At 39.6% G+C, this 24,867-nt stretch overlaps 1 protein-coding gene across 5 annotated transcripts in view; it reads left to right on the top strand.

The window, feature by feature from the left end:
* Positions 1–10,628: 10,628 nt before the first annotated feature.
* Positions 10,629–24,867, top strand: part of tnk2b (tyrosine kinase, non-receptor, 2b) — a 51,379-nt gene continuing 37,140 nt past the window's right edge. For 3 of the 5 annotated variants that reach the window (XM_044367730.1, XM_044367729.1, XM_044367726.1), the window contains exon 1: positions 23,761–24,739. Coding sequence is in view for 1 of the 5 variants with exons in the window: in XM_044367733.1 (XP_044223668.1) it covers positions 10,632–10,649 (18 nt within the window). In the remaining 4 variants the exon portion in view is untranslated. Of the gene's footprint in view, positions 10,650–23,760; positions 24,740–24,867 lie in introns of those variants that run through there. The other 2 variants (XM_044367733.1, XM_044367731.1) reach the window with 2 other exon arrangements.

Raw genomic sequence — 24,867 nt, 5'->3', positions numbered from 1 at the left:
GGCCATCAGTATTATAAGTAGCTAACACCTGTGCTTTTCCTATGATGACAAGTCAAATATATACTGTGAGAAGGTCTGCTGATTAAAGTAGAAATTAATCATTTTATCTTTAAAAGTACTTAACCTGTTTCTCCCTGTACAAGTACTTGTAGCTTACTAACTGTTTATAAACCTTCCTAGGACTTCCTTAGAGGGCTTTTTGGATAAATCGTGAATACTATATGTGCTAGTGAAGGCATAATTACAGGACTTTACAGCAAGTTTATATAAAGACATAATTAGTGCTGAATGATCCTCATCATGGACAATTCTCCCTAAATTAGATTAGTTAAATAAGATCAGCAAGCATCTTCTGACTCTTAAGTTTGAACCTCATTCTTTTTGATTATTTGAAATCTCAAAACCTTTTAATCTACAATCCTGGTGTGTGTGTTGAAGTTTTCCAAGAAATCAGATGCCACCCAGGATGAATAAAATACCTGCAAGTACAAAAAAAAAGACTTCAGAAAGACAAAATATGCAGCTTAACTTCATGGGGGCTTTTCTTGTTCCCACTTGCTTGTATGTTATCGCGTTCTTTCTCCTCTTTCTCTTTCTCTGAATCTTTCACACACATGCACACACACACACACACACACACACACACACACACACACACACACACACACACACCTGACACACCTGGTGTCAGATACAAGGCCTGAGGGCAGCAGAACAAAGCTCTCTGCCTCCTACACTGTAGATTTCACCTCAGCTGGGCCCAGCCTTCTTAAATCCCACAAAACACACACTCACACACACACACACACACACACACACACACACACACACACACTCATCGTCATAGAGAAGTTGCAACAAGCATGAGGGATTGTCAGTTATTGTCGGTATCATATCTTAATTGTTGCACACACACACACCTGTCACATCACACACACATTACCAGCTCGCTGTAATAGCCATCATTATCTGCAGATGGATGAGTAATGCTCATAGTTTTATGCTAAACATTATGTAACCCATTTACACATAACTGATTATTTTATTGGTGCAGTTAACCTCAATGGTTGCCAGTGTTTGACTATAAAATCAGATTGACCCACTGTCCTCCGGGAAGGCAAAGTCCAGGTAACTTTTGTTCAAGTAGACTGTCGATGAATTACGTAGTCGTTGCCGAACACCAATGGGTTTGTGTGATTTTATGTTTTAATGCATAACATTAATCACAGGCCTGAATTCAGCTTGGTGCCACTATCCAATACACAATTGACTTCTTGCAGCGTGATTATTTTTGACTTTCAATGTGACAGAATCCTACTTCAATACAGTTAAAGCTGCAGGCCTTTCCGGTAACATAAACTTCCATATAAATATAATACTCTGGTGTAACGTAGGATATTTCTAAATATGTCTTCATTCCTATATTTGTATTTCAACATGAAACATTAGTGGATAAGAGAGAGCTCACCGCACCAACTTAACCAATAACAACAAAACCCTCTGGCTGAAGTACTTAAAGGTCAGAACAATTTTCCATCTGTTTCTCCACCTTTGTATGCATGAATCTGTCGCACACGTTTGAGACAATAGACAAAGACAGATCAGTTGCACTAACAGTAGATGATGATGATAGAAGATCTTTAGGATGTGAAGCACCCTCCTCCATGTTGAAACTACACTGTGGTTGAAGTGTTACATTTGGTTGGGATTGAGATTGATATCAAACTTCCTACAGTAGAGCTACAACCGGAGAAACAATATTGTTTGAAAAATTTGAACACTAGCACTTTGTGTATTTGTGAAAAGGCTTAATTTATTACATATACTGTGTATATTTTATTACAAAGTGTTGTTATATTTACATGAAGATTCTCTTGCATTTCCCAAAGGTTAAGAAAGGACAGTTTTGGAAAATGAAAGGACTATTTTCTCTTTCTACCTCTATCTCTATCTGTTTTTGGCATAGTCACTCTCAACTGATCCAATAGGTCCTGTTTGCAAAATATGCTGGTGAACCAGGATGTCTGGTGTTGGTTTCCATCAAAATCAGAGAATGACTTGCTTTGTCTCTCGCCCGTACCCTAACATCACCACAGACTCAGATTTGGCTGTAACTACTTCCATTTCTCACATGCTCGAGCCCATAAATGTCTCGGTGGGATTAATCTGTGTTTGAAGTGGATACAATCCAGTTCTTAAACTCTGGCTTCCACTGAATATTACATCTCATCGGTCTATGATGACTGTGGCACTGCTCACATAAATATACACCATGGCAGTGATGGAGGCTAATTGTAGAGCATGGAGTGGGATGAGCAGATCCTTGAGAAAAACCAAATCCTATACCATCTCCCACCTTCCTGTGAGGTAATATTTTGGCGCAAGACCAGATGTAACTCTACTGGCCATAGAGTCTCTCTATATCTTATGCAGACCACATGTCCTGTTAAAGCATCCTTGAGTAAAACTTTGAAACTCCAACTTTTAAAAATGCACCTTATTGCTTTCAGTGAAATAAGGTCAAGCTTTTGTCAGGTGGCCAGTTCTAAATACAGAAAATGAAAATATAGCCTACTTCTTTTAGAAAAATGGGTTGTTTTCTCTTAGTTTAGTTAGTATTTTATTGTATTGTGCTTATATTGTGGTACTAAAGACAAAAACCAGCTCTGATCTTATTACTTGCAGGATGTTCCATTAGTTACTGACCTAGTAGGATGAGGCTGACAGTCATATGACATAAATGTAGTTAATTACATTTACTGACACAAAGTCAGTCATTCTCCTCAGTCTCCTCACTGAAGACTGATTTTAGTGACAGACCGACAGGCCACAAGAGTCATTTGGTTGCCAACACAGGTTAAAGGACAGGTTCACAATTTTCCAAGTCTGTCTTAAACAACAGGAGCCCAAATTAACATTGAAATAGGTTTTACTTGCCATAATCATTCCTCCTGTTCATGCTGACCATTAGAAGATCCCTTTATAATGCACTTACAATATAAGTAATGGAGGCCAAGATCCACAGTCCTCCTTCTGTGCAAAAATGTTTTTACAAGTTAATCTGAAGCTAATATGAAGCTTCGGACGTCCAAATGAGTCAAATCAAGTAGATATCTTTCAACGTTGCAGTCTTTTTAGTGCCAAAGTCCCTTTTTTTGTTACTATACTTCCACCACAGCTCAACAGGAAAACACTGTCTGAGGAAACACAAAGAGGGAATTTGATGCTAAAAAGACTGTAAATGTGTCAGATATCCACTTTTAAATGCATTTTTGCACAAAATGACTGTGGACACACTGTGGATTTTGGCTTCTGTCACTTACATTAACAGCACATTTGATAGCCAGTATGAACAGGAGGAATGATTACAGCGAGGAAAACCTCTTTCAGTGTTCATGTGGACACCTGACTGTTGTTTTAAGACACACTTGAAAAATTGTGAAGCTGTCCTGTAACAAGTGTACCAAAGACACAGGTCTTTATGTTCTGAATAGTGCTGACCTTTTTTTACATTGAAGAAGTAGGTCCTATGAAAAAAAAATAAAGAAACGATACAGAAATATGTTTTTATCTTAGCCTTATTTGCCAACGCCAGCCTGGCATTTCCTCTGTGCAACAACAGTGTTGCTCTTCAAAACATGTGGGTGTTGTCGGTTAATCCATATAATTTTCAGTGGAATTTAAAGGGGCATTGTTTGTTTGCCCATTGTAGACACAACAGATTTCTCACATGAAGAATTTCAGATTTCAGTTTTGGAGCAAATTGTTCCGAGTGCCAGATTTGGCCCACAGGTTGCTGTTGGATGACCTTTTAATTTAGTTTTTTCATGGAATTGAACAAGAAAAATTGCAAATTTGAGGTGACACAGTTGGCGTTCTTAACTATATCATGGCCCTGACAAAATACCAACTGATGCCATTTCATTTTTTTGTTTTAGTCAAATAAGAGGCAAATAAAGCATTAGAAAGCATGTTAACTTCAGCGTCAACATCACAATATGTAATTATGTTTCCAATGTGGAAATGAGGGAGCTGTGAATGAATTATTTATGGCCACTCCTTTGCTCTGTCTTTGTAATGCTGCATGTATGTGTCAGAAGAACACCTAGCTGCTTCCTCCTAATTTACGATATATCAAATTCTTTAAGAAAGTCCTTGGAAATGAAAGGAACCAAACTCTTCTGCTCAACATGTTTAAACAGAACTGTTAAGAAGTTAGTATTAAAACTGTTATTATTGCTCTGAGATGGTTTTATTACCGGTGACTGGACATGTAAGATGAATTCAAAGGAAGCTGTCAATACTGGCTTGATGCCCAGCAAGCAGTTAGCAATACAGGAATCATGCCAAGTGTGGGCTGTGCCCATTCCCTAACAGGATGTCACAAACTGCAGTTCTGTACTGTTGCACCACCTTCCTGCATGAGTAAAAAACGTTAGAAAACACCTGATGACTAAGAACATTTCAATCTTATCCCTGTAGTTTACACTACAGGGATAAGATGCTAGTGTTTTCAACTCTGCTTCACACTATCTTGACTGTTCAGTGAGTTTATTAGAAGAATGTGAAGAACAATGTCAGATTCAGATTTAAAGCTGTTTGACTCATTTGATTCTTGTACATTTTTTCAACCTTGTGGCCCTCGCCATTATAATTGCTGCAATCAAGTATTGCCCGTGAAGCTGAAGCTTGTTATAGTTTATTTCTTTTTGCCATTAAACTACTGCTATTATCTATTAAACACATCAGTAAGCCAAGCTGTTGCACTGTGGGACATGTTCCTTCATTATAATATTCACTATCACTGCAGGTTTGGTTTGATCAGTCTCACATATACTGTCCTGGGGCTGTAGATACTTACTGTAGGAATGTGTATTAATCTGCAGCTGAAAATAGTCCCAAACAAACGCACTATTTACTCTTGTTTAAGTAATGTTTGAAAAAATTGCATATCCTGCTCTTTAAATTTTAATTACTTAATTAGATTCCAATCTTGCCACAGACAAAGTAGGGAAGTTGGAAAGTATTGAGAGACAGGTATTTTTCACAGGTTTGTTTACAGTAACAAAAATATAGACTTACAACAGACTTTATCCTTTATTGTCACTGCTGACATGGGTAAGAGTCAGTGTGTCCAGTCTTAACTACTAACTGCTTTATTAAATAACGCTTTAATGTATCAAGCTTAAACTTTGAGGGAATGTCTCACCTCTCTCAAATCAATGTTATGTCGCACAGCTACAAATAATCTGTGTACGTTTTTATCCACCATCTGTCTACATACCATGGAGCAGGTACATCTGGATTAATCCAGAAACAGCAATAAACTAAAATACTAGAAATGTAACATTCAACCATGAAAACTTGTGTGACCCTAACAATTAATTCTGATTTATTCTGCTTTTCCACCCATTAAGTTGTGTATATCACAGGGTCAGGCCTACTATAGGTGAATGTGTGTATGTGTAACACACAGTAGAGACTCTTGGATTTCCTGTACTGTCTCCTCTTCCAGAGAGAGGATAATGTTCACCACAGTGTCTTTGTCTTTGCCACTGACTGGCAGAAAAAGTGCTGTTCACCTCTGTTGTATCGAATGACCTCACCGACCGCAGCTTTGCTTTGTCCTCTATAGAGATGATATAGTTGGGCTGGCCTCTATCCATTAATCTCTTGTTACTACAGTAGCCTGAGCATGTCATGAGTATTGTCATTCGGTGTCCATAGAAACATCACCAGAACAAGATGAGTTTTGTTACTTAACTGTTTTTGAGTGTCCATATATATACACAAACTCCTATTTTAATTTCCATTCTATTGTAAAGGTAGTGTTAGATGAAGGTAATACATATTTTATATGTAACCATAAAATCATATAGTTTATAAATGGTTAGTAGTCTAAGACAAAGACTGTTGTCAACATTCAAGAGGTCCTGGTAAGCTATAAAAATGAAGCAATTCAGAACACTTTTTGGTGAGTGGTGCCATGTTGACTTCATCAGTGGGGGGAGGCAGAATGAATGAAAGGCTTTTCTGTTGACAGTGTAGTGCATGAATCAGCAGTGACTCTGCAATAGAAGAGACAGGAGAGGTTGGCTTTTTATTCTGTTAGTTAGCTTATTCAAATAGAGGATTAAGAGACTCATGTACCTATACTGTTTTAGTAATGCTATGACATTGTACATGTAGATCTTAAATTCAAATTAAATTTAAATTTTGTGGTAAACTGGTATAATAATCAGTTTCCTTCAGTTGAACAGTGGCCACAAACATGACTTTGTTTCAGACCAAATTTGCATTATGCAAACTTGATATGCAAACTTTTACAGCAAAGTCACTATTTTAAGTTGAAGAATGTGTCCATGTTTTTCACTGACTACTGCTGAGGTACCATGAAGCAAGGCATTTTATCACCAACCTCTAGTAGAGCTGCTCAGTGACCAACATTAAAAGACAGATCATTTATTTAAAAAAAAAAAGAACATAAACCAATGACACCAAACCAGATGTTCAACCAACCAGTTAGTCATCGTCTGGGAACCATGAGTGTCTGTACAAATGTGCCAATCCATCAAGTAGATGAAGAGGTATGTCACTAGATTCGTGAAAACCTTGATCTGCTGTTGGCGCTAGATCAAAAGTCAGGGAATCACCAAAGTCATCAGGATTCATCCTCTGTAGACCACAGATATCTGTACCAAATGTCATGGCGATCTATCCAGTAGTAAATGAGATATTTCAGTGTGGACCAAAGTGACCAACCAACATTGCAAAGTGCCATATACTGTATTACATAAACTAAAATTTAGATTTTTAATTCCATTGTTAAGCTAAGTGTTGTGATTGAATACTGGGACTGGGGCATACTGTACAATCTGTTGCAGGACACCTTCTTGTTGATGAAGATAGTTCTTTATCACTCTGTCTGTATGTTTTGGGTTGTTGTAATGCTGCAGAATGGATTTGGGAGAGATCAGAGGCCTTCCTGATGGTATTGCATTATGGATAAGAATCTAAACATCTAAAGTTCCTAAAACGTTTGCACAGTACTGTCTGTTGTCATTGAGGTAAATGTGGTAATTTATCTTGATTTTGATTTTAGGTCATATAGCCCATCAAATGTTTCCATTTTTTGCAACAGTGTAATCAGAACACTAAACACTAGTTAATATTAGTAAATCAATAGTAAACACTGCTCTTTTGCTGATGCTGTTAGTCACTATAGTTAATTCTCTGACCTCAGCCAGTCACAATAGTGGCTTTCTTGTACATTTGTAGTGTTTTAAGTGGCCTCTGTGCTTGATTGTGTGTGCAGTTTATTTTTGGCCTTTCTTACTCTCTCTAGGGACTGGGTGGTGTCTTTATGTGTCAGGGTGGGGGCTGCAACCATAAACCACCTTCTCTTCCCTGTCCTGCCACAGTTGTGTAACAGAAATGTAACATCCGCTGGGGTCATGTGATGTCGCCCTCTGGTATGTCACAGATTATTGTCAATAGAAAAAGTTGCAGCTCAGCCACTAATGCATGAATAGTGCATGTCAATAAATGAATGACATCCCAGTGACTATTTGTCACTTCAAATCTGCCAGACTGTTGAGTGTGTGTGTATTTGTTTACTGTTCACGTCTATGAGCCTACATGTGATTGGTTTGTTACTGTCCAGCATGCTCGTGTTGCACTGTGCACAGTTGCATACATAGTCCGATGTGTTTTTTCTCTCAGACAAAGGAGTCATTTGTGAGGCGTATACAGGGAGGAAGAATAGCTTGGTGTTTCTTCTTGTTGTGAGCTTCTCCTCTAGCACTGTATGCTTCAGTCAGCTACTTTACTAGGTGGTGGGTGGACTGTGTCCTCGCGTGTCCGTGTGAATCGCATTGATTCATTCATACTGCCCTCTCCTGCACAGGGCCCCTCTGGCATTCCTACCCCAGCCCCCAGACCTGGCTTGGAACAATGTCAAGTCAATTCACATCCAGCACTGGAAGTTGCTTCCGGTAGTAGCCTACTATATGTTATTGATTCTGCAGGCCTCAGTGGATTAGAGTTTCAGATTTACATCAAATGATTTATTTCAAATCTTGTTTGGTGGTCTGGGGTGATTATACTGTAGATTAATTGAAAATATCAAATTCATCTAACCAGCATGGTTTCACTTTTTGTTTAGCAATGGTATTATTAGGAGAGCAGTAATCATTTCTGTGCCAATGCTCTGTTTGGTCATGTGTGTAAAGTGTGAGTGGGTGGATGATTGTTGCTGAAAGCTTGGCTTCTGTGTAAGCTCAATGAATGTAAAGTTTAATTTTCCTTGAAATAGACCAGAGGAAACTAGCAAAAGTTCAACTAAAATATATGACTTGCATGAAAGCAAATGGTTTTATGTGTCATAATTTAAAAACTTCATGATGTTACAGTATGTTGAAAATAAAAAAGAAGTGATCATCATCAAGTATGTTTGCAATACTCTACTCTTAATGGCCTTAGACCATCCTTTGAAACAAGGGATTAACTTACTTTCCATCTTGTCATCATGCTAAAATTTGTTAGTACTAAACAAAAAGTGTAACTGAGGCTGATGGGACAGTTGTTAGTTTTGTAGGTATCAGGTCATACACCAAAGCATTACATATTAAAGGGGACCTTTCATGTTCATTTCCAGCTCGATATTTTCATTCTGGGACTCCACTAGAGTAGCTTTGTATGATTCACAGTTCAAAAAACTCTTTAAAAACTTTATCTTAAACTTATTTATCTTATACTAGTTCTTTATGCATCCCTTCAATTCAGCCTCCGTCTCTAACAGGTAGCCTTAACTCCTGTCTCTTTAAGGCCCCCCTCCTGATGAGCCCACTCTGTTCTGATTGGCCAGCTTTCCGGAAGGCTGCCGAGGGACAGCTCTATCAGAGTCACTGCTGATGAAAACTCAACATTTCCTTCTTAACTGCTTCATATTAAAAGCTTTTAGATGACTAAGTAACGGGACTTTTATTGTGAAGAATTTACAGGAAATGAAACATGTTCCTCCCTCACTGAATTAGGAGAGCTTTGTTAGCGAGCTAAAAACCGCTTGACACAACAACATATGGAGATATTTGGAGCTCTTTGTTCAGCAGATCAGTTGGAAATAATGCAGGGAGGAATAGTACAAGCAGAAACAGCCACAATGATGATGATGTTTGATGAAGAGCTGCAGCACGCCTCCAACAGGTCAATTACGTATTTTACTTTGTCCTGCAGTGTAATGGAAAAATATTCACAGCATGCTGGCTTGACTTGAGTCATGGCTCAGTGTGACTACCTCCAAAATGATGGAAAAACACCATAATGTTAGTGAAGTGGAGCAGTGAACTCGTGTGCTGTGCGTAGAGCAGATGACCATGTAAAGAAATCTGTCACAAGCTGATGTCAGCTGGGGCTAAAAGTAGAAAAAAACATTGGAAACTGAGCAGTCTGACGCCGGTGCTTTTTGCTCACAGGGATTACTTCTACATGTGATTACCTCATTATTTGACACTTTGGCCACATTTAATATGAACTTCCAACAGTATAACAATATATATATGACTGAAAATAAGGAAAAGCATAATAGCATAATTTACCAGATGAAAGGTTGGGGTCAAAGTTTTTACAATTCGTTCTCAGGACGATCATGGAGTTTTGCACCAAATTTCAAGGAAATCTATCCAATAATTGTCGAGACATTTCACCAAAAAACAAATATGGCAACCTGCTGGTGGCATGAGAGGAAAAGTCAGGATCATCAATGTCAAATTTCATGGCAATCAATGCAGTTGTTATCAAGACACTACAGTCTGGACCAAAGTGGTGGACGAAACAAGCAACATTGCCATTCCTACGGCCTGCAACTAGCATGGCTAAAAAGAACTGTTGTTTCATGTTGCATGGCCAGAATTTTCACAAGGTAAACATCCCATTATTCAAATGGTGGATAATCAAATTTAATTGTCTTGGGTTTTTTCAGTTTTTACTCTAGCATGAACTGTTGTACTGTCCCAAAGAACAAACTGTGCTTATTATGAGCCTGTGTCCCCACCAAGTGCGCAAACTGATAGCGTGTCTGCAGGGGGCCTTCCAGGCCAGTGAAGTCCTCTTCTGTTGAAACCCTGTAAATCTCTCCAGGGCTCTGGCTCTGACTCATTCTCTCATCACAATATTGGGTCTTTCTGTGATCACAGGGGGAGACAGAGTGCTAGTGTAGGTGTTAATCTTCCTCATGTTGTCGTCTGGACTGAAAATACAGCAGATCTGCAATCAGAGCTGATTAGGAAAGCTCTGATTGTCCATGAAGTCCATTCTTTGCATTGTTTTCCAAAGACTCTCCATAATTCTTCTATCCTCTTCTCCTTTCTTCTATGAAAATATAAAATTGTGATCATTAAACCCCATCAGACTATAAGGTGATCATTTTCTGTTTTGTTGCCTTTTCAGGCAACATACTCCTGGGTTTGTGTTGACCAATGGATGGAGATGAAATCATGTAATCATGTCCTAGCCTCGCAGTGCCATGGACCTGTAACTTGGCAAATGGACTGGGGGCCTTGTCTGCATGTGGCTGACCTTCTGTCATCAACCTGAGAGCAGCATCTGTGGTGTCACAGCAGACGCTGGCTTCTATGGCTCAAATATTGCAGGTAAGAAGATTTTGTGCACGTGTCTCCAACAATAGCACTGTATTGATGCCTTTTATTCTGAATCCAGTGCAGCTGGGTGTGACTGTGTCACATGTGCCTGCTTTTGTCAGTATGTACACAGTATAAACACACACACACATGTCTTGGTTGTATGTCTGAAAGTTTATCTGCTATACTTTCTGTTTGTTATTCTGCCTCAGTGAGTGTGTGTGTATGTGTGTGTGTATGTGTGTGTGTGTGAGCTATGCAGACATGAGATCATGCCAAACAGTGACTGTGCTTTCCTCAGAGCGTGAAGGTCCACAGACCAGCTCATTGTATGTCTGAATGGGAACTATTCACCTTTGAAATGCAGAGGAGCAAACACCGGGAATGATGTCATCCGGGATCATACTTTTGGTTTTTTCGTGTATGAATTATGATAGAAATGCTTTTTTAAATGGTTTTCTTGCAGGTACACACACTTAGAAACATAGGATGGCTGTGGTTGCCCATTTCCTGTTTTGTCAGACTTATGTTTATGTATCTAAAGGGGACCTGTTATGTCCCAGATTGATTCTATTTGTGGGACATGGTCAGAGAATAACAATTCTTAGCTGATGAGGTAGAGTAGGAGGAAGTGAGAGTCACACTGTGGCTTTAATAGAAACCCCTGTTCCTCAGGCACAAACAGACCCACGCACAGGATGCTGGCCAGCCAGACACTCCCAAGCAGGTGTCTGCAAGCCTCAATACAAAGAGAAATAATGATGGAGGGTGCGTTTATGAGCTGAGATGAAGGGAAAGTGAGAGGAGCAAACTGTGAATGTGTACAGTATGTGTGCCTGTGAATGTGGGGATTGTGCCAGCATGCCTTTGTGTGAGTGGGTGCACTCACTGACACTTTGTATATGCTTTTGTTTTGTGAAATGGCACACGAATGACCGAACACTGTTGCCAGGCTGGTTGTTTACTTATCAGAGTCAGATAATCAGCGTTTAGGTCTGTAAATGGCTCTATAATTGGGGCAGGATTGAGGGCAGGAGGAGTGGCAGCCTTATTAAAGATGCTTATCTCACTACAATTGAAAGCTCTCAACAGGCCATTTTTTCTCATTGTTTTCCAAAGGCTCTCTATAATTCTTAATGAAAAGGTAAAATTCTGATCATTAGACCCCATCACACTATGCTTATCTCACTACTATTAAGGTCAGTCTAGGCCTCATTCCTCCGTCAGAGGGTATTTACTCCTTTTAGCTGCTGTTTTTGACCAAAACCTTAGGTTTATAGCCTTACCAACAACAGATTTGGATAACATCAGTAGTTCTAAATATTTTAAAAGGGCTTCTAAAATCTTCCTTGTCTAACATTATACAGCATAGGTAGTGGTTGCACAATATTGCTACATTTTACTGCTCTCCATACTCTACCACTGAGACGATAGTAGATAGTCAGCTTGTCAGGTCATTTCTGTCCTCAGTGTTATGTTTTCAGTAACAATTCTTATTGTGAAGTAAAGTCTGTCAATAGCTGTCTGTGATTACTTTTCCATTGTACAAATGTTTTGTAATTTAAGGCTTTTTATCAGTGTTGTACAGTAGTTGATTCCTACAACTAAACATTTGGCTTAACTTTCTAATGCTCCCAGACTTGCCAGTTTGGATTTATGCATATAACACTGGCATGAAATTCTAGTGCTGCACAGAAAGTGATGCTCTTTATGTTTATATGAACAGAAAATCAATATTACTATCATTCCATGTATGTTTGTTGATCCACCATTCACCATGAAGCACATGTTTGTTCAGCGTCATCTTGTTTCTGTACAGAGTAGGTTATCATATAGATCTTTAAGGTGGAACCTCTACTTTAGGTGTTATATATAAACACCTCGTCCCTACAATGGTTGAGTGCCTGACTGGGCCTGAGCGAATATTTCTCAGTTAATTAAAGAGATTTTCTTAGGCCAAGAAATAAATTCCTCTCAGCTTCCCAGGCAGGACCACTCAGTCATTTGGTAATAAAGAGCAGAAACGGTGAGTTCCAGACTGAGAAGGGGACAGCTTTTGGAATCCAGATTTATTTATGTTTGGAAAGTTAACTCTAGTTATGTGCAAAACTTGAGATATATTAATCCTGTAAAGATTATCATTCACTTAAGAAAGAGTTCCCTCATGACTCATTTCCCCACAAATCTAAATGGTAAAGAGACGGCAATTTTTGGTTTCACAGGCTATTGAGACTTGATGGTGAAAATCTTACTTGCTTCCCTACATTTGGAGATGAAATTTGTTCTATTATTGCACCTGATGCTCCAAGAACTGAAGTCATGGTTCTTAGAAAACTAGCAATTAAGTTACTTGTCACTGGCATTCATAGTTTATTTTTTTAACCAGAAAAAAAGTGTTAGTGGGACGACAGGCAGACAGAGAAAGTATGAGGATGGAGGGACAGGGATGTGGGGAGCACAGAGCGGAGAGGAACCTCCCAGAATAGCAGCAGCGACCAGTGAGTGAGCTTTTTGTGGAGAGTGTCTCTGAATACTTGGAGGGCCTCGGGGGCCCACACTGACAGAGGAGAACTTGGAGGAAAGGGAGCCTCCAGGAGTCAAAGTGTGTGTGTGTGTATGTGTGTGTGTGGGTGTGAGAGAGAGGACTGTGTTATTTTAACCCTGAACTTACATCCCGCTGTCACTTCATACCCCCCCTGCTGCTGCATTCTGCGTACTCCTCAATCAATCCACCTGCAGATCAGTTGTCACACGCTTCACTGTCGTCCTTACTCCTCTAGTTTTCCTCTCCTTTCACCTTTAGCAGTTGTTTTTCTTCAGAATCCTTTCTCTTTCTCTGTTCCTCCATACAAATACTCAGGTATTGCATTACCGGCCCCTCTGAGGACTGGCGTACTGTCTGTCGCTTCCGGGTGTATTAGATGTTAGCTGTTTTGTTAACGCATAAGGTTTCCTGATCTGGTGACCCTGTAATAGATCAGCTTGTGACACTGGGTAGAAATAGGAGGATATAAGATTTTATCTCATATCTGGATAAAAACAAGATAATTTAATCGTGCTGAATTTCAATTATCCTCACATGAGTGACTTTAAAAAGCTGTCTAGTTCACTAACGTACAGTACTATTGATTTCCTGATTTTATTTTGAACTGCCATTTACCACAAAGGGGAGTCTGCATCTCTCCAGTCATTCGTCACCATGGCTGAAGGCTCGGAATGTGAACGCTTGGATATCAGGTAGCTAGGTTCTTTTTATTAATGGTTGTTTTTTCTCTCTCATTGTGATTAGCTGCTGGGTGTTGGCGAGTGTCTCAATCTGTCCTTATTTGATTTTCACTAAAAAGGATCTTCACAAAAAAAAGTGAGGTATTTAAGATGAAGTGATTCCAGTATTCCAGTTTTAGTACCAAGCATGTGTGCCAAGTTTTAAGCATGTTTTGATGGTTCATTGCAATTATTTTGGACAGGATAATTGTCATAAACATGAAATGTTCATATCGTTCCATGCCCCAACACTGGGCTACTCACAGCCACAGGTTGAAAGACTAGAGCTTCTTCCCATAGTTTGAAAGTTAAGCTCTCTTTTTATATCTGAAACAAAAATTTCAACTATTTGCCTGTGCCTAGTCTTGTAAGCACAATCTGGTGCAGACATACAGTAATGTATTATCTAGATCTGGTACATCTCTGTTTTTTTGACAAACTGTTTTTTCTTTGTCGCTCTATCGTCTAAGTTTCCCTCTCTCTCTTGGTTTGTCACACACACACACACATACACACACTCACACTCAGGGCCACAGGGTACAGTGTGTTTTGTTGTCTCTCTTATCTACTGTTACTCAGCTCACTCACTCACTTCTTCTGCGTAGAGGGGGACCGGAAGAGCAGCTTACATATTGACCAGACACACACACACACACATTCTACACCCACACCAGTGTAGAGTGATGATGCAATTCTGCTGGCTTTGTGGCAGGTCCGTGACAGAGCCTACATCGCCCACACACACACACACACACACGCATACTTGCACGCCCACACTTATTGTGCCCCTGCTTGCCACACAAAGACAAAACTACATTCATCTGTTTTCAGTTTGATGCAGGTTAGTGAACAGAGAATGGGATCAAAACTCCCATAACAATCTTAAATGATGCATTTTAAGGCATTAAAACTGGGAAAATATCTTGATTTTTCTCAATGGCGGGTTATTTTTTAGTAATCTTTCTTTATTGTTATATATTTTTAGGCATTTTTATACCTTTTTATAAGAGAGTGACAGTATAGAGATGACAGGAAATGAGGGGAGGAAGAGATGGGGAATTATGCAACAAAGGTTTGCTGCTAGAAGTGAAGACGTTGCGTTTATACAGCATGTGTCTTAACCAGTAGACTACCGGGACATTAGAAGTTTTCTAACTTATTTAATTGGTCTTTCCGAAACCTGTAGATGCTCTTACTGCACTTTGTGGAGGTGATGAATTGATTGATGATTTGGCTGTTTGTACATATAAATATATAGGTATAGATTTTGTGTTGTATGTGTTGTAATGTCCTGTTCCTTCCTTTTAAAATGCTATCTGTCAAGCTGTTTCTGAAGCCGTGGTGAGCGTGTGGATAGAAATCATTAAGCTGACATTTGACTTTTTCTCATTGCCAAGCTGGATAAACAGTTTGTCAGTTCATGAGAGGGATGTCGGTTTTTTTTCCAGATATGGAGGAGATGACCTATCTGGAAGCTGCAGACATTGCAGAGAATTATTAACATCCATTCTGGTGTCTGTTTGAGCAACAGCCTGCAGCATTTGAATGAATCACTTGCCATCTGGACTAACTTTTTAAATGCTCTGAAAATGAATGAAATTCAAATATTATTCCAATGTGATTTTAGTTTTTTGATGTTTCTTCACTGAACACCTCCTTCATAGTTGTGGAGAAATGACAACAGCAGTTGCTTTAGAATGATGTAAAAGTCACGTGTGCTGATTATTATCAGACTGACTTAAGGACCAAATGCTATTAAAATAGCCTAAATCGGGATTTAAATTGATTAAATTTGATTTTTTAAAAGTTACAGTACCTAGGTGAAATCTGAGCTACTTACATTTGCAGATTGAACATAAATGCTTAGTGCCAGTTTTAAATGTTGTCTGATTTTATGCCAGTTTTTCTTCTTATCATTGCCTCATTCTGCCCCCATGTGGCCAGATGGGGAATTGACAGTTGTCTCAGATACACCAACAACATAACTGCACATATGTATACTTGCTTTATTCCAGAGTGAAATTTGTGATCGTCTAACTTTGCACGTTCATATTACCCAGACATTGCTGCTAAGAAGAAGTGTGCATGGTGTCTAACAATATGCTACTGTATGTTTAAATAAACAAAAGTCCCTCTTCATAGTTAGCTCGGATTTGATGCAATTTTAAGCTAGAGATGGAGGATCAGAGGTTAGTAGGGCAGGACAACATGGTTTAAATCAATGTCACAGTGGTAAAAGTATTTTTTTTATATTGATACAGCAAATGTATGCAACATCTCATATAAAATAATTAAGTTAATGTCAGAAAAAAACTCAGCACAGATGTAAAAGAACTTAATAAACAATATTTATTAGTTAATCTAATTCAAATTAGCTTAGAATCAGTAATATGATCAACAGAACTTTGTAGAACAGTAACATAATGTTGATAATTGATAATATTCATTGATGTAATATTGCCCAGCCCTATGTGCACTTTAAATGGAAGGAACCATATGTGGGAGCTGACTTGATGCCAGGACAGCAGGGTTGGCATGTGAGCTCAGGGTGTGAATGAGTTTGTATGTTCGGTGTCACTTCAATGACACACACACACACACACACACACACACACACACACACACACACACACACACACACACACACACACACACACACACACACACACACACAAAGCCCCTGGCATGATGTATGACCAGGCATCCAGATGGCAGTGAAACACTGAGAGCTTTAGCTCCTGATGATTTGCATAGCTCATCACCTGTGCCCTTGGCACAAATGCACACATAGATTTAGCGAGACATTGGGACCCTCGTCCCGTCCTCCTGTCCCCCTAATCCTGTCCTCTGCTGCCCTGCACAGAACTGTGTTGCCCCGCAGGCTTTAGCTCGCCTCTTAAATCCCACCTGTTCAGCCTGAAGGGACAGGAGAAAGCCAACACCTCACACACTGCTGTCCCAATACTTCAAAGACAGCATGAGAGCTGAGGATTATATAGCATGAAGGTCTATTTCTCTCTCTCTCTGTCACACACACACACACACTCACACACATATTCCTTCTCATCTCTCTCTCACACACACACACACACCTCTGTCCACAGTGGATTTGTTGAGCGTGCCCCTCCACCTCTGATTCAGCCGAAGTGGAAATCTTTCTGGGAAAGGGGTGATGAGAGAGGATTTGTTGAGGATTGAGTATTGGTTATATTGTGAGTTGTACAGTAAATGGAAGTCATTAAGAGGTTTGACTCTGCCTAACCCTGATAGATCCAATCTGAACCTGCTGGGTAGAGGGCAGGCCATCTTTCAATCACACACTCGACATTAGCCTAATGTCAAGTGTGTTTAAGTAAACCTAATCATTAGGTTTACTTAAATGTATGTACTATACATTTAAATTAGCTGCTTATTTGAAGAATTTTATTAGGATAGAAGTTACGGTTGCAGCAAAATTGGTTTCTCTTCCTTTCTTCTGGTATTTGATACACATTTTTCTGAAATTTTGTAGATTTACATAATGTTACCTGACACTAAATAGATGTACTGCAATGTTGTCTTTGTTTTGGCTTTGTATGCTGGAAGATATCTCGCTGTAGATTTGATGTTTGACGTAGAAGTGTTTTTTAATCCCTTGTCGGATGGGCTGAATGTAGAGCTGAAACCGTTAATCGATGGATCGACTAACAACTATTTTTCAGTTAATAGTTTCAATCATTTCTCAAGCAAAAAGGCCAAAAAGGCTTTGTCATATATGATAGTAAATTAATATATTTGGGGTCCGGCTGTTGGTTGGATAAAACAAACACATTTGAATATGTCACGTTGCACTTTGGGAAGTTAAAATGAATAGTATTAACTAACTAATACACTTTTTTCTGTTTCTAAATTGAATATGTTTGGGTTTTGGACTATTGGTTGGACAAAAGACAATTGAAGAACGGTAACTTAGGACAGGAAATTTTGACTATTTTCTGATATTTTTTAGACTAAACGAAGCAGCAAATATTCACATTTGAGAAGCTGGAACCAGACAAATGTTTGGCGTTTGAGATTGATGATAAATCAATCAATAGTTGATCATTCATTTTCTTTTGATCAACTCACTTATTCATTGATAAATTGTTTAAACCTTTAGGAACTTTTTTTCCAAGATAAATGTGGATTGAGGTATTATGGACTTTGAAAAAACATTTGTGTGTGACCCCAATCTACTCTTTATCTCCACAATGGGGATTTGCTGACATATTCCAGTGATGATGTACCATGTTTGTACTTAAAAATCTTATTAAGGTTTTTGAGCATATGGTGAGGATTTAGGGAGAGAGAGGTTTAGTTTTGCCTGATGGCACGTGGATCAGCAGTCAGGTTTTTTATCCCACTGGTGTTGTGTTGAAGGTGAAGATAAAAAATATATAAGATGAATGTACCGTTACTCCACAGTCCACACCCTGATCACAGCTAGATCAGCTTCCCCACTGGCCGATGACGTTTTCACTTTCAACATTTTCTCAGAAGCACTGACCTCAGCACAGACATTGGTAAATCTTAACGTCTCTTTTTGTAATGGTGATTAGTGAATCATCTGGTAGCATGTCCGGCATTTTTCACCCTCAGGGAGGTGAAGTCATCGCCAAAGTCAACAAGATTTGATCTCTGACCACAATTAGTGGGTGGGTGTTGCTACTATGACTTACAAGAAGAAATATTTCTTTTGAATGGGCGCTTTTCAATGTCAGGAGACCAGATTGGTTGTAAAGAGGATTCATGTGGCAGAATATTCCCAACATAAACAGGTCTGTAACCCATTTTAAGTTCACTGCTATATCACTTAGAATCATACAGATGTTAAAGGGGAACTTCCCATCTCTTTTTTCTTATTTTCCCAAAGATACTGAAGTTTCCCTTTTAAGTGTTTTTTTCTTGAGCTATCAGTCTGTCATCATTAGAATAGTAACCTTTTCTTTTATTAGTACAGATATTACTTGGCAAGAATACATGATTGTACATGATTACAAAGCGTATTGATGTTGGCAGGACTTGATATTTGTGTTGACAATGAGTTCTGAGAGACTAGAGAGAAATCTTTCAAACTGTGTGATGGATCTCACCTCAAGTCTTATGTGCCTGTAACTGAACACTGACTTTAGATGTTTAAAACTGCATTGTTGCCTTATAATTTATAAAGTCTCCAGGAAGAACTCCACTAATTTCACATATAAATGTCCGTTCACTAGTTATTGATAGTACTGGGAGCTTGTGAAAACAGTTATAACAGTATAATGTCTTCTGTGATTCTGGAGGAGCTTTGTCAAATATGAAAAAATAACTGCTGATTATGTCATGAGGGTTATCTCAACTTGGGCTTGATGACTACATTTATAAAGAAAGCCTGCGTTACAAACCTGGTAGTGGAAATTGATAGACATGCACATTTAACAGATAGGAAGAGTCTAACAATGAAATGCACTATGAATTATGGGAAGTGTAGGATCCAGTGTTTCTGGAGCTTGATAGGGATTAAATGTCAGCATCCAGCATCTTAGCCTCTAAAATGATTATTTGATTATCAAAATAGTTTCTGATTAATTTTCTAATCGTTGCAGCTCTTTTTTTTTTTTTTTTTTTTAAATCTCTTTCAAGTCCCCCGACTTCATGGATGTGAAATATTAAATCACTGGAGATGTACAGAAAATCTATATTAGTATATTAGGGTCCTAAATTACATTAAATCTTTGGAAACTCGTGTTTTTTGTGATGATGATGATGATGATGATGATGATGATGACAATGATTATGATGATGATGATGATGATGATTATTATACTTCAGTCGTCACTTTCTTTGATTTTCTCATGGAAACATATTTTAGTATAATATATCCTATTCAATCATTAGATTGATTTCTTATGTGGCAAGAGTCCAAAGTGATGTGTTACGTAGGATACCTTTAGTAAGATACTTAAATGTTTTTGATTGTGGAAATTTTAGGGCATCAGTTTGGGCTGTGTTAACTTGTGATTGTGATTTATCATTATTTATTCCTTTATTTTTTTTTTATTCATTTTTAGAAGAAATGATTAATTAGTTAACTGAAAAATTCTTCAACAGAATAAATGATCATTTTAGCAAGTAGACAGCAGAAAATATTTTTCCTGTTGTTTCTTAACCTTGGAACCCTTATCAGTCGGTGAAAACAGATATAACATATATCAACATATTCTAATATTTATAAAGTAGCTCCAAAGAAAATACTTTCCACTGAGGCATGACATTCATGTAGGCGAACACACACACACACACACAGATACCGTACACCATAACTACTTCTGCCGTACTGTCCAGTTACTACACTGATTATATTTCCACCCTGCGAGCCCCACACCAGCAGTAGATATCAAGGATTTCATCCTGCTCCTGTTCAAAAGCTTACTGCTGCCCCCAGAGCCTGCGGTCTACCCACCAACAGTCGTAAAGCGACGGGAGGGACAGAGGAGTCACCGTCCCTGAAGTTATGAAGGACTCTAAAAGTTCTCCTAAAGGGAGGGTTTAAACGGCCTGTGATGTTGGGGCTGGGAACGTTGCATCGTTACACCCACAGCCTGTCTGCTCTAATTCTCCTTGCTCTCCATCATGGGGAGAGAGAAGGCGTTTACATGTTTTAACAGGCTCAGCTTTACCTTCCCCCTGACACACGATGGCTGACAAATGAAGCCGCTGGGGTCAAAGGTGGAAGCCCCAGCATTTCATTATTGAAGGGGTTTTCCAGGTTTGGGAAATGTGGCGTATTATGGAATCAGGGATGTTAACGGTGGGGGTGTGGTGCTCCAAGTAATTGATATCTTTGGGAAAGTTTTATGCCACATTTAAAGAGATACAAAAATAGTTTTAAAAGGGAACTTTTTTAAGAGCAATGTGTAACTGGAACCAAGCATAGAAATGTTTTTTTTCACTGTTAGAAATAAAATATTTGCACATTCCCATTGATAGACAGTTCATAGTATAAAAAGGAAACGTAGAGTTCAGGAACAAAAATTGCTTGGTAATATGAATAAGTGGAAAATGATGACATGCAAATACACATTTTTTTTTCCATAATAAAGACTATTGTCAAATAAAGGCAAATTTTTTATTGAGGGAATATTTTTCCTTTTTTTTGTATATTTCAGAACACATGAAGTGTGTGTGTTTTGTGTCGACTTTAATATTTTCACACTTTGATTTGAATGCTGGTTAAATGAATTATATGAGTGGTGGGGCCCAAAAATTCCCACAATTGTTAAAAAAAACTGTCATTAAATCTTTCAGTAGTACTTATCTAATCCCTTTCACAGTCATCTCCTTGAGATGCAATACATTTGTTGCGCTTCTCCCATTCCTGGAAATATTTCCTGTGGTTATCTTTTGTCACCATGTCCAGAGCCTCCTGCGTTTCTTTCTAGATCTCTTCCACGGTGGCGAATCTTCTGCCTTTCAGTCCCAGTTTGCCGTCAGGCAGCGTAATCCGATAACTACACCCTACTCCTGTGCTATCGATGGCTTCCAGGAATCTTTGGGTCCCCCCTCGTACATTAATGAATAAATCAGAGTTTCTGGCCACAAAATTGATTGTCCCAGGAAGCAACAAGGGTTGTTGTCAGTTGTTTTTTTACAATGTGCTGAAGGATAAGCAGCATCTGTTTGTCTCCCCTCATGTAAATGAAGATTAGATGTGTACTGTAGCACAGACAGCTAAAAAAAAGTTTCTTCTGCAAAATATTTCCCACAGAAACGCTTTCAAATTCAAGTTGCAGCAAGAAGAAAAATGTTTTTCAAATGATTATTTTCATACTGCCCAGCCTTGCCCTCTAGTCTTATCAAACATACAGTCTGTAATGGAGTGTTTTAACTTCATCAGAGGGACACCACAGCTCAGCCTGGCTCCCTTTATCACAGCCTTAATTGGCCAACATGTCCCTCCACTGTCTTCCTGTCTTTCCCCTACTGCTTGTCGTATCTACTGCTGTGTGTTGCTCTTTGTAACTTTGGTCCACTGTCTTGTGTATTTTATATTTAATATGATTGTTGTTGGATTGTGTTTAGTTTTTTTTTTTTGTACTTGTTTTACCTTAAACGTATCTTTCCCTCTGTACATAGTGTACACAAAACACTAAGATAAGCAGATGAGATGATTCCTTGTTCCATTAATTATATCTTTTTAAAAAGGGAAATAATGACATGCAGTTAAAAGCATGAGGAGTGAGAGGTTGAAAAAAAAAGCTGACAAGACTCAAACTACATAATCCTCCCTTCATTTTCCAGTAGAGTGTACATGAAGAGATGGAAGAAAGGATACATTGACAGACTGTGGAGGGAATGAGAGTGTCAGAGATGTTGGGGTTCTGTAGTAGGAGTCTGTAGTCTTGGTGAAACTGGCAAAGCGAGGCTGTAAGCCTTTGCGATTTGCACTGAGATCGGATAGGCTGCCTGACCAGCCTGACCAGTAAGGATCATTGACTTTGGATTCAGCTGTAAGAAAGAGAGGTGAACAACACAACAGCACACTGGAGGAACCAGTAAACAAAACCATATCCAGAAACAGATTCATTCAGTCCTACACCTGGTTCATGCATGACATTGTGGTAATTTGAATTGTGATGGTCGGAAATGGTGTTGATGCCTCTAAAGCATGGAGAAAATATTATTATGTCCAGTGCTTACCACAGAGGTTTAGGGGTCTGACTGAATAGCTGTATATTGCGTCTGCATGCATGCATAGCATGTGTTTTGTGTTGTAGCCGGTGTTTTGGTGTTTCAGTTTTATAGAAATATTTGCGTTCTGCATTCAAGCATGTGTTTTTTGCAGTGTGATATTGTGTGCTGCTTACATATGTGACAGCAGGCCTCCAGAGGAGCAGATTCAACAACAGAGCAGGCGAGAGGCAGAGGAATGAGAGCAAAAAAGTGAATGTTGCTCAGCGGGCTGCGAATAACCGGCCTGAGGACATCAACAGGACTGGAATGAAGAGAGAGAGACAGAGAGAGAGAGAGAGAGAGAGAGAGGGAGAGGGAGGGAAAGGGAGGGAGAATAAAGGGATGGTTGGGGCAAAAGGAGAGTCAGAAATGAGATGGGAGGAGGGAGATAGAAAGAAGGCAAGTGTTTAGGATGGAAAATGGAGAATAAAGAGTGAATGACATGGACTAAAGGGTGGAGAAGAAGGCGTATGAGTCAGGGAGCACTGTGTAATGCTGTCATTTAGATGCGTTAAAGGCTTTGCTCTGTGGCATCACTGCTTCGACTGCAATGTTAGTCACACTACAACTTGGGAAAGACCAGGAGGTACTGTCATTCACGTGCACACACACACGCGTATACACAGACACACACACACACACACATTGTTCTTTTATTCTATTTTCCCCTTCATCCAGATGTCCACTCAGCAAGGATCCAGATGGCCTGGATACCCTCTCTATAGTAGAGAGGTGCTTTTGACGCACACACGCAAACACACACAAAGCAGCATGGCCGTGTTTTTCTCCCTCTCAGAGGGAAGATTAACTCTCCTCATTAGGGCTCCCCCGCCTCTCGCCTCTCGCCCTCGTCTCTCCTCCCCCTCCCTCCCCTGTCGGCCTGCCTCGCCGTCATTGGCTGCTTCTATCAGGACCACCGCTGACTGGATCGCAGCGACTACAGGACACAGGAGAGCGGGGAGGAGGTGGGATGGGGTTGATGTTGCCACGGTAATAGAGGAGGCGACCACTCACCAAACCATCGAGCCGGGGCTGAAATGGAAAAAAAAAAAATCAAGTGGAGGGGTGTGGAAAGCGGGTTAGAGGGTGAGGGACTGAAAGGAGGAGAGGGGGGTAAAAACAATAACAACAACAGCGAGGGATTAGGCATTGACCGAGCAATCAGGAAGTCCATTTAGGACAAAGCAGCGTTAAAAATCCTCCCAGACTTTAGTCGTGATCGTCAGAGCTGAGCTGCCAGTCAGATTGGACAACTGCTCAAGATCTGTGGGGGGGGGAAAAAAAGAGAAGCGCACACACAAAGGAAGGATGAAATAAAACAGGTGAAAAAATGAAAAACGGCTCCTGGATGATCGTTCTCCTTTGCTGCTGTGATATTTCACTCTCAGCGATGAGTGAGAGAAGGTAAGCTGGCCGAAGTGATGCCTGGAGCACAGAAATAGAAACAGAGAGAGAGGGGCATCGCTGGATATGAAGAGCATGCGTCAGCACTAAGGCACACAAGAGGACTCGGGGAGAGAGAGAGAGAGAGAGACAGTGACAGCAGAGATGAGTGAGGTGGAGAGCGAGGTAGAGCGTGGGAGATTGAGGGTAGAGGTCATTACTGTGGTGTGAGATGGGACGACAGAAATAGAGCCTGCCGGATTTGTCACCTCCAGTGCCACACCTTGGCTGCATCATCCCAGCACTGCAGCAGCTCTGCTGAGGACCCACAAATGAGATTTCCTTATCTAGAAGGACAATAACAATCAATAAGTTAATTTTAAAAGGTCAGTTTTGCACCTTGTTTTGCACCTTGGATGCTTCCTGAATGTTCAAGCCACTGACATTTGAGGACAAACTGTGCTTGTTTTAAAAAAAACGAATCGTCTTCTATTTTTCTTCAGAAGAGGAAGAATTCTTGCCTGCACACAACAATGCAAAATGGGGACTATGTTCATTCTGCAAGAATTATCATCTGCAGCTCGCCGGAGGAATGCATTACCTTTTACAGACTGTTCGGTCAGTGAACACAGCTCTGTTATCACTGTGAAAATATGAGGAACCCATTGTCCGGCCATTTTCATGGAAAGCTGACTCAACCCTAAATGAGGAAGACAATGAAGGTGGGAGTATTGCAGGTGTAGAGCGACAGTATATTACATGGATTATTAGAAATACTGTTTGAGGCTATCTAAAATAAAGCAGTAGTGTTCTGTGGATGTCATGCAGAGTACTGTACTTGTCTTCCCAA

Source organism: Thunnus albacares, chromosome 12 (assembly GCF_914725855.1).
Source record: "Thunnus albacares chromosome 12, fThuAlb1.1, whole genome shotgun sequence".
In the NCBI taxonomy this organism is placed as follows: domain Eukaryota; kingdom Metazoa; phylum Chordata; class Actinopteri; order Scombriformes; family Scombridae; genus Thunnus; species Thunnus albacares.
This window is presented reverse-complemented; position numbering and strand designations above follow the sequence as displayed.